Raw genomic sequence first — 9712 nt, forward strand, 5'->3', positions numbered from 1 at the left:
GGGATATTTGCTGTATCAGAACTTAGTGAGCCATTTCATCACCACACTCACTGGGATGGTACCACAGTTTATTGGCTTTGATTACAATGGTAGTTACACAAACTTGATTTATAATCCCTTCGGTTTAGAAGATTCAGGGTTTAAAACAATTTAGGGATTCGATTAGGCACTGATTTTCACTGATGGAGAAATCCAGAACAGGTGGGTATAACTTTAAAATTAGAGACAGAATTTTTTAGGATCATACAAGTTACTGCTGTCCAAAATGTATGTAAGTTGAGATATAAATCCGTTACAATCTAGATGAGTGTCAGAACAGTTTTGAGAGGCTGCATAGCTTACTTCTGTTTCTAGATTAATGGACTTTGTGCTCCACTTTCAGACAGCCATGTTTTTGTCAGGATTGTGTATTCTTCAATAATTCTTTAGCTGCAGAGAGAAAATATTTTCTGTGTGTCGAGTGTATTTTCCTGTGTAGGGTCACTTCTGATAGAAGTATAAGAGAGATAAGACTCTTAATAAAGTGCAAACTATTAAGCCTGTGTATAACTTGTATTTCATCAAGGATTGAAGGAAAAAGGGATGCTACAAAAGAGAAAATAATGTGTGACATTAAAGGCCAAGAGTGTGAATTGTTGAAGGAAAAAGATGAGATTATAAATTATTATTAACTGATGTTAGCTGTTGATCTTCAGAGATTTAAACAGCTTGGAAGAAATCATGATGTACTGAGTAGACAGCTAATAACACTGACAAGGAAAATTAGTATGGTTAGTTTTGAAATTACGAACTGTTTCAGTTGTAGAGAAAGTTTAAATTTTCATTGAGAGCAAGGTCCTGGATTTATAGTTCAAAGTGAAATCAGTAATTGACAACATCTGGTATCGATTTGGTAAAGGCAATTTGATTTTTTTGAATAATTTTAGATTGATAAATGGTTTTAGTGTAAATGGATTTTCGGACAGCATTCATTAAGGTATTGCACAAAGCAGCTTGCTGGAAAAAAAAAATTAGGTGTATGGTACAAGAAGAAATGTTGCAGTTGAATACTGTTGATGGATAGAAAACAAAGTGTTAGCGTATGTGAATATTTGGAAATTAGTGCTTATGGTACGTACAGATGACAAAGACTTGAGCAAAGGAAGAACCGTATTGGAGGTAGATGATGACACAAAAAATATAATTGTTTTGAAAGGCAGTTATTCTCATTTTTTAGCCCCATAGTTAATATGGAACTTTAATTTCTTTCAAAAGATTTTGTTAGACTGCTGCGTCGACATTGATGCAAAATGGCTTTTAGTGTGCAAACATGAGTACAACTCAGGGAACTATGTAAAACACTTCAGCTATGAAATGTGAAACTCATCAGGAGGCTGACTCTTCCAGGTTTTTGATTTCCCACTGAGTGAAGCACAGCTCCATGCAAAGAATGCGGAAGATGATAATCAATTAAATGATCAACCCATTGCATCTTTACTGTAACAGAACATATGAGTATGAAATGCCTAATTGTAATGTTGCTAGCTAAGAGCACTTTGTAAAGTAATGATCCAAAGGTATCTTTGCCAGTGAATTATAAAGTATTTATTTCAGCTGTTTAAAATGCTTCAGTATCTACATAACAAGAGCTAATCTACAATATGTGGTCAATACAGTATTAATTTTATACGTTCAGTGCTTTTCTTTCTTTGTTATAGTGATGCGGACTCAGGGCAGCCTTCGATTAATTCTAAATACTAAACTCTGGGCCCAGATGCAAATTGATAAAGCAAGTGAGAAGAGCATTCGAATCACAGCCATGGATGCTGAGGACCAGGGTGTCAAAGTCTTTCTCATATCGGTATGTCTGTCGGTAGTGCATCATTTATATATATTGCAAGAACTCGAACTTCAGTCTTTTAGTCTGCTGGTTGTCTGCACAAAAATCCACTGTCATGTTTCAAAATCTTCAGTAAAAGTAATAACAAGCAGAAGGGGAAGGAAGGCATTGAAGTAGACAAATAGAAGCCCTCTCTCTCTTCCCCTGTCTTCTCTCCCCCACGTCCTCTCTCCCCCCTCTCTCGCTCACTTTCTCTCCGCCGCCTTCTCCCTCCCCCTCTCCCCTGCCCATTCTCTCTCTAACACTCTCTCCCCGCCCCCCCTCTGTCACCCCCTCCCTCTCCCAGCTCTGTCGCCGCCCAACCTCCCTCCCTCTCTTTCCTCCCCCCACCCTCAGCTCCCTCCTTCCCTCTCCCTCTCCCCTCCCCCTCCCTCCCTCCCTCTGTTCTCCCCCAGCTCCCCCTCTTGTTCCTCTCTCTCTCTCTCTCTCTCTCTCTCTCTCTCTGCTCCCCCCTGTCTCTGCTCAACCCCCCCGCTCTCTCCTTTCCCCCGCCACCCGCTCCCCCTTCCCTCTCCGCTCCCCCCTTCCCTCTCCGCTCCCCCCTTCCCTCTCCGCTCCCCCCTTCCCTCTCCGCTCCCCCCTTCCCTCTCCGCTCCCCCCTTCCCTCTCCGCTCCCCCCTTCCCTCTCCGCTCCCCCCTTCCCTCTCCGCTCCCCCCTTCCCTCTCCGCTCCCCCCTTCCCTCTCCGCTCCCCCCTTCCCTCTCCGCTCCCCCCTTCCCTCTCCGCTCCCCCCTTCCCTCTCCGCTCCCCCCTTCCCTCTCCGCTCCCCCCTTCCCTCTCCGCTCCCCCCTTCCCTCTCCGCTCCCCCCTTCCCTCTCCGCTCCCCCCTTCCCTCTCCGCTCCCCCCTTCCCTCTCCGCTCCCCCCTTCCCTCTCCGCTCCCCCTTCCCTCTCCGCTCCCCCCTTCCCTCTCCGCTCCCCCCTTCCCTCTCCGCTCCCCCCTTCCCTCTCCGCTCCCCCCTTCCCTCTCCGCTCCCCCCTTCCCTCTCCGCTCCCCCCTTCCCTCTCCGCTCCCCCCTTCCCTCTCCGCTCCCCCCTTCCCTCTCCGCTCCCCCCTTCCCTCTCCGCTCCCCCCTTCCCTCTCCGCTCCCCCCTTCCCTCTCCGCTCCCCCCTTCCCTCTCCGCTCCCCCCTTCCCTCTCCGCCTCCTCCCTTCCCTCTTCGCCTCCTCCCTTCCCTCTTCGCCTCCTCCCTTCCCTCTTCGCCTCCTCCCCTCCCTCTTCGCCTCCCCCCCTTCCCTCTCCGCCTCCCCCCCTCCCTCTCCGCCTCCCCCCCCTCCCTCTCCGCCTCCCCCCCCTCCCTCTCCGCCCCCCCTTCCCTCTCCGCCTCCCCCCCTTCCCTCTCCGCCTCCCCCCCCCTTCCCTCTCCGCCTCCCCCCCTTCCCTCTCTGCCTCCCCCCCCCTTCCCTCTCCGCCTCCCCCCCCTTCCCTCTCCGCCTCCCCCCCCTTCCCTCTCCGCCTCCCCCCCCTTCCCTCTCCGCCTCCCCCCCCTTCCCTCTCCGCCTCCCCCCCTTCCCTCTCCACCTCCCCCCCCCTTCCCTCTCCGCTCCCCCCTTCCCTCTCCGCCTCCCCCCCTTCCCTCTCCGCCTCCCCCCCTTCCCTCTCCGCCTCCCCCCCTTCCCTCTCCGCCTCCCCCCCTTCCCTCTCCGCCTCCCCCCCTTCCCTCTCCGCCTCCCCCCCTTCCCTCTCCGCCTCCCCCCCTTCCCTCTCCGCCTCCCCCCCTTCCCTCTCCGCCTCCCCCCCTTCCCTCTCCGCCTCCCCCCCTTCCCTCTCCGCCTCCCCCCCTTCCCTCTCCGCCTCCCCCCCTTCCCTCTCCGCCTCCCCCCCTTCCCTCTCCGCCTCCCCCCCTTCCCTCTCCGCCTCCCCCCCTTCCCTCTCCGCCTCCCCCCCCTTCCCTCTCCGCCTCCCCCCCTTCCCTCTCCACCTCCCCCCCCCTTCCCTCTCCGCCTCCCCCCCCCTTCCCTCTCCGCCTCCCCCCCTTCCCTCTCCGACTCTCTCTCTCCCTCCCCCCGCCTCTCTCTCTCCCTCCCCCCGCCTCTCTCTCTCCCTCCCCCCGCCTCTCTCTCTCTCTCTCCCTCCCCGCCTCTCTCTCTCTCTCTCTCCCTCCCCGCCTCTCTCTCTCTCCCTCCCTCCCTCCCCGCCTCTCTCTCTCTCCCTCCCTCCCCGCCTCTCTCTCTCTCCCTCCCTCCTTCCCCCCCACCTCTCTCCTCACCACCGTCCCTCTCCTCCCCTTCTTCTCCCCCCCTCCCCCTTTTCTCAACCCCTCTCTCTCTTCTCTTTCCCCCTCCTCCCCCTTTTCTCACCCCCTCTCTCACTTCTCTTTTCCCCCCTCTTTCTCTCTTTACCCCCACCCCCAAACTCTGGCACTACTTCCGCTACTGCCACGAATGTGGGGCAATGATAAAGCTCCGTTTGTTTATTTCATTGGATTAGTGGATATAGTTTAACAGTTCGCAATTATGACAGATTTGTTAGTAAATTGGGTCCTCATTGAAATTAATGTTTTGTAGCAAGAGGAATCTTAATTTTTGTCCTGTAAATGGTGGTTGCTTGAGGCGTAGAACAAGAAACATTTTTGGGTAATCCATAGGGAAATTTACATGTACTAATCTATGCTAAATCAGAAGGTTTGCTTGGGTAGTGGATATTCTTGGCACCTATCCAGGAAATTTATCCTGGGAGTGCTCCATGCGAATACTACTGTATGAAAAGTATTCCGTGTCTCAACTTTGATTGTAAAACTTGTAAAATTACACTCTCGAGTGTAAACATGAATGGAACTGAAGTTCCTTCTTCCACTATTATAAGTGAGTAATCTGTTTGATCCACTGATATAATCTTGAGACTGATTAAAAATTGTATAATTATTCTCAAATCAAGATAAATTATTTGACTCCATTGTACTGTTGTCATAACCTTGACTCTGTTCCTGATGTTATTGTTTAAATCAAGAAAGTTGCTATGTAATCTGAAGGTTTGGACTGTTTTGAATTCCTCACAGGCCAGTTCAAAGGATGCAGGGCAGCTATATGCAGCACTACATCACCGCATTTTGGCATTGCGAAGTCGTTGTGAGCAGGAGCCAGAACCTCCATGCATAGTCTCAGAGGCAGGGGTAACACAGTCAAATGAGGAAGATAGCGATGATGACGATGAGGTTATTGTTCCTGCAACAGCAACAAGTGGTAAGTATGATGATGGCTGATAATAAATACTGATGACTTTTCCTGGATCCAGGTAGTGTTAGTTGGATTTGTGGGAGAAGCTGTTGACATGATAATCTCAGTAAACTGCTGGACCTCATGCTGTTTAAATGATACATGATGTAACCACATATCTTCTGCAGTGAAGAGTAATAATTGAATCCAATTGCAGGATCACTGATGAAGCAAATTGTCCTAAACTAAGTCATGCCATTTTTCCCAATTTGTTTTTGCAGGAATTGCACCACCAAACAATTAGTGATAATTTTCATCATCTCCCTGACTTGAGCCTTGAATTAGCTGGAAATGAGCAGATTAACCAGCCACTACTCTTGTAGCCACGTTATTGATCTCATGTGTTTGCACAGCTGTCATTGTTTTCCGGGTCCTGCTGTAGGATGGCACAGTATTTGAGGGTTTGAGAATGGGGTTGATTACTGAGTATAAGTCATTGCTCACTCTGTCCATTTGAGGCTAGTTAGGCAAAGAATACTTTTCTAAGGAGCTCCACTTGGAATAATATAGGGCTATGAAAAATTATGTTTTTGACTAGACAAGTTTTATTTACTGAAGAAATAAAGGTTGAGTGTTAATATAAGTATTCAAATTGTGAATTATTCCCAATGATGGATTATGCTTGTTGCTGGGAGAGACATTGATCAAAAGGCACAATTTTAAAATACATGTTAAAATGAAGTTTAGAAGACTGGAATTCTGTGTAACAAATCACCTCTAAGAAGAGTGCATTCTTTTTAAAAAAACAATTTTGATCGTAACTGTTCAAAAAGTAATATTAAAGCTTAAGGGAATAGAACAGGAGTGTGGAAATAATATAGGTACATGTGAAGAAAAACATTAGGACAGATCTCATGGGTCAAAAGACCTGTTTCTGTGTTGAAAGATCTGTGCTGTTTGCTCAGAGACCACGTGAAATTAAGATGTATAACGTCTGCTGCTAAAGATAAGCCTGCTGACTGAGTTTGTGGTTTGATGAGCCAAATAAGGTCTTTGTTGCAACACTACAAGATGTGTGCACTTCATAGTGGTTTACTGTAACATTCTTGCCTGAGAGTCAGAAAGCTGCAAGTTTAAATCATACTCCATAAACCTCCATGTCCAGGCTGACATTCAGTTTCAGTACTCATGGAGTATTACATTATGGATGTACTGTTTTTCAAGTGGAATAATAAATAGAGATCCTCTTTGCCTTTTTGCTGGATTCTGGGTTATTTTAAAGTAAAACAATGAAGTGTTTCCTGGTATCCTATCCCTCCGCCAAAAATAATTTTATGAAATTACCTCTCAATTTTCAGATTGCTGTTTGTATGAACTTGCTGAGTGCAAATTGGCTGTGATATTATCTGTAATAATGAGTGCCCTTTACACGATTGTGAAATTGTACATATCAATGCAAGTCTTCCCTATTTTTTCTTGTCCTTCCATTGTTTCTAAATTATTTGACTAATTAAAATATTCTAGACTTTTTAGAAGTATCATTGATTATCTGAAACCTTCCCAGTCTGTTTCTCAACGGTTGTTTCAACTAATCATTTAAAAAAAACTGTTTGTGTGTATTCTACATATTCGCCCCACGTTTTCTTGTACCTGTCACAATTCTTATTCAAATTGTTATTTTTGCACCAGATTCAGATAATTGATTCTTTTTGTTTGCCATGCTATACTATCAGTTAATAGCTACTCTACATTCTAAAATGATCGACTTGGCTTGATTCACTTGAGAATAAAACAATTTTTAAAGTTTTTTTTAATTGAGGAAGTAGATTTTAAAAAATCATCCCAATGACCTGTTGTGCTAAATCATTATCTCAAATATATGAAATCATTAAATTGGAAAGTTTTGGTAAAAAATGTTGTTGTTACAAATGGAGTGGAAACATACCAATTAATGCTTATTTTCTTGTCGGTACAGGCCCATGTGACACAGATGACAAACAGACTACAGGAAGCACATAGCGACATTGGAACTAATCCGCTTGCAAGGTTTCTGCTCCAGGGTCTTGCAGGCACCTCTGTGGACACCCCAGACCAGTGTTTTTTTTTAGGCAGTGTTGAAGATGAACTCCAGACTGGGCCCAGCACAGCTCACTGGCGGCCTGTGCCTTCCTATTCTTGTGTTTTGTCTGAATTAATGGATTTCACACCGTTAAACTGAGAAGCTGCTGATTTTCAGTTTGGGATGCAGAGTCTCATCATATTGATGAGTGAAACTTGCTCTCTGTCTCTAGAATAACTCAGCAAGGCACTTCAATTTTCCCATGGGACTTGTCTATTCAGTACAGCCAGTGTGCACGAAGTTCTGGGTTGTAGTTACCAGTGTCTGTCTCTCTTGCACACCTACACACATACACATTTTATACTCTGGCGGATGAGTGCACAGAGGTCAGATTTTGCAACTTACAAGTGGAGAATTTGCCAGGATTGCATCTCAAAGCAGCTGTAATATTAACAGACTTTGACTTATAATGGACTTTTAGGCAAAGAACGCCCATTTCTCATTTTTCCAATGTTATTACCGGGATTTGTGTTGTGCTGTTTTTTTTTAATTTCTTTAAAGAGTTACGCTTGTGTGTTCACAGAATCCTGCAATTCAGGCTTTTTTGTACACATTAATGTTTTTGTTCTTGAAGGAACCAAGAACGTTGGTAAATTTGGGGGGGAAGAACACGGAGATGCTGGGAGGTTACTGAGCTGTAAATTAAAGTGTGCTTTTCCCTTTACCTGTCTACTTGCTTTCGCAAGCCTTGGAAGCGGAAATGTAATAGTTAAATTTTAGCACAGAAACAATTAGTATGTAATGTTTCCTTGTTCAAAAAAAAGACAAAAAACCTCCAATTTATTTTTCTGTTTATTTCTTCAGAAGCGCTCCATGTAGTTTGGGGTTGGATCTGCGTAGGTCAGTTTGTGTTTTCTCTGTCTCTGTAGTTAGTCCTTTTTGGACTGATAGTAGCTTTCTTTACACTGAATAGTTGAGAGTTCTGAAACAAAATAGAATAAAACCCATCCTGTCCTCTCCCACCCCCTCCCAACAGGACCGAGCTGGAAAGTGGTTACTTTCTGCTAAAGCCTTAGCTCCTAGAGGAAATCATTACTGATGTGGTTGAAAAGTTTGTGTAAGATTACTATATCAAAATGTATTTCTGAATTACATTAAACATTTAACAAAACACTTTATGTTACACAGGTTGTGTGGGAGTGTTGTTGTCTTTATCTTAATTAGCTTTGTTTCTTCTTTTCTTGAACACTTTAGCAGTATTCACAAATTATCAAAGTGGGGTTTTAAAAGATGAGACGAGAGTCATTGGAAGATTTCACAGAAATACAGAGGTTTTTTGAAGTAAAAGGTGGCCATTCATCTATCTGCACCAACTCTCCAAATAAGCAATTCACTTTGACATTTGCCTGCCTTCTTCTTGTAACCCTGCGCATTCTTTTAGATAAGTCTTAATTCCTTTTTGAATTCCTCAATTGAACCCACTTCTATCAAACTCTCAGACAGTGCATTCTGTACCTTAACCATTTGCTGTATGAAAATGTTTTTCCTCATGTCACTTTAGCTTCATTTATCAATTACCTCATACCTGTTCCCCCCTCATTCTTGATCTTTTCACAAGCGGAAATAGTTTCTCCCTATCTACTTTGTTCACAACCTACAGGATTTTGAATACTTCTGAAATCTCCTCTCAACTTTCTTTTCTCCAAGGAAGCCAGTTCTGACTTCCGTCAATCCTTTGTCACAACTGAAGTTCCTCGGCTCTGGAACCATCCTTAAACCAGCCTTTATCAGGTTTATGCTAAATTTATTCATAAAACCTAACCTAAATAAAATGGAGTTTCCCTGAATCTATTTTATTTTAAAAAAAAATGTTATATTTTTGTTGCAATCCTGTTTTGTTTTATACAGTGAATGGCATTAGAGGCTTTCTCAAATTCAAGACTTACAATACTTTTGATAATGTAGGTGATAGCATAAAATTACAAAGGAATAGATTAGGTGAAAGGGTAAAACTGTGGCGGATGGATTTCAACGTAAGAAATTTGAAGTTGTCCATTTTGGACTAAAAAGGATATGTCAGATACTTTCTAGATGGTATGAAGTTAAATTTGGTGGATGCTGGAAGAGTCTTGGGGGAATTCAGGTGCATACATCTTTAAATTACACAAACAGGTGCAGAAAATAATCAGCAAAGCTAATGGAATGTTGGTCTTGTAACGACTGGAAAACAAGGATGCAGAAGTTATGCTGTAATTACACAGAATTCTGGTTGGACACAACTTAGAGTAGTGAGAGCAGATTTGGTACCACACCTTAGGAAGGATATATTGACCTTAGAGGGAGTAAACTTTAGGTTTACAGGAATGGTATCTGAACTTAAGGGGTTAAGTTATAAGGAGAGATTATAAAAATTAGGCCTGTTTTCTCTAGAATTTAGAAGATTAAAGGGTGATCTTGAAGATATTAACAGGAAAAGACAGGGTAGGTAAAGATGAAGAAGGGCTTATGCCCGAAACATCGATTCTCCTGTTCCTTGGATGCTGCCTGACCTGCGCTTTTCCAGCAACACATTTTCAGCTCTGATCTCCAGCATCTGCAGCCCTCACTTTCTCTCTAGGT

General features: G+C 44.5%; 1 protein-coding gene across 1 annotated transcript in view; it reads left to right on the forward strand.

Moving 5' to 3' along the window:
* The window catches only part of ranbp3a (RAN binding protein 3a), a 110291-nt gene extending 102015 nt beyond the window's left edge, over positions 1-8276 (forward strand). Inside the window, exons 16-18 of the mRNA XM_043721086.2 lie at positions 1698-1840; positions 4878-5061; positions 7010-8276. Coding sequence (XP_043577021.2) covers positions 1698-1840; positions 4878-5061; positions 7010-7053 — 371 coding nt within the window. The 3' untranslated portion in view covers positions 7054-8276. The remainder of the gene's footprint in view (positions 1-1697; positions 1841-4877; positions 5062-7009) is intronic.
* The last annotated feature ends 1436 nt before the right edge of the window (positions 8277-9712 follow it).

This window comes from Chiloscyllium plagiosum, unplaced genomic scaffold, assembly GCF_037043375.1.
Source record: "Chiloscyllium plagiosum isolate Xiang-an unplaced genomic scaffold, Cpla_swu_hap1 HiC_scaffold_28, whole genome shotgun sequence".
NCBI classification, from domain to species: domain Eukaryota; kingdom Metazoa; phylum Chordata; class Chondrichthyes; order Orectolobiformes; family Hemiscylliidae; genus Chiloscyllium; species Chiloscyllium plagiosum.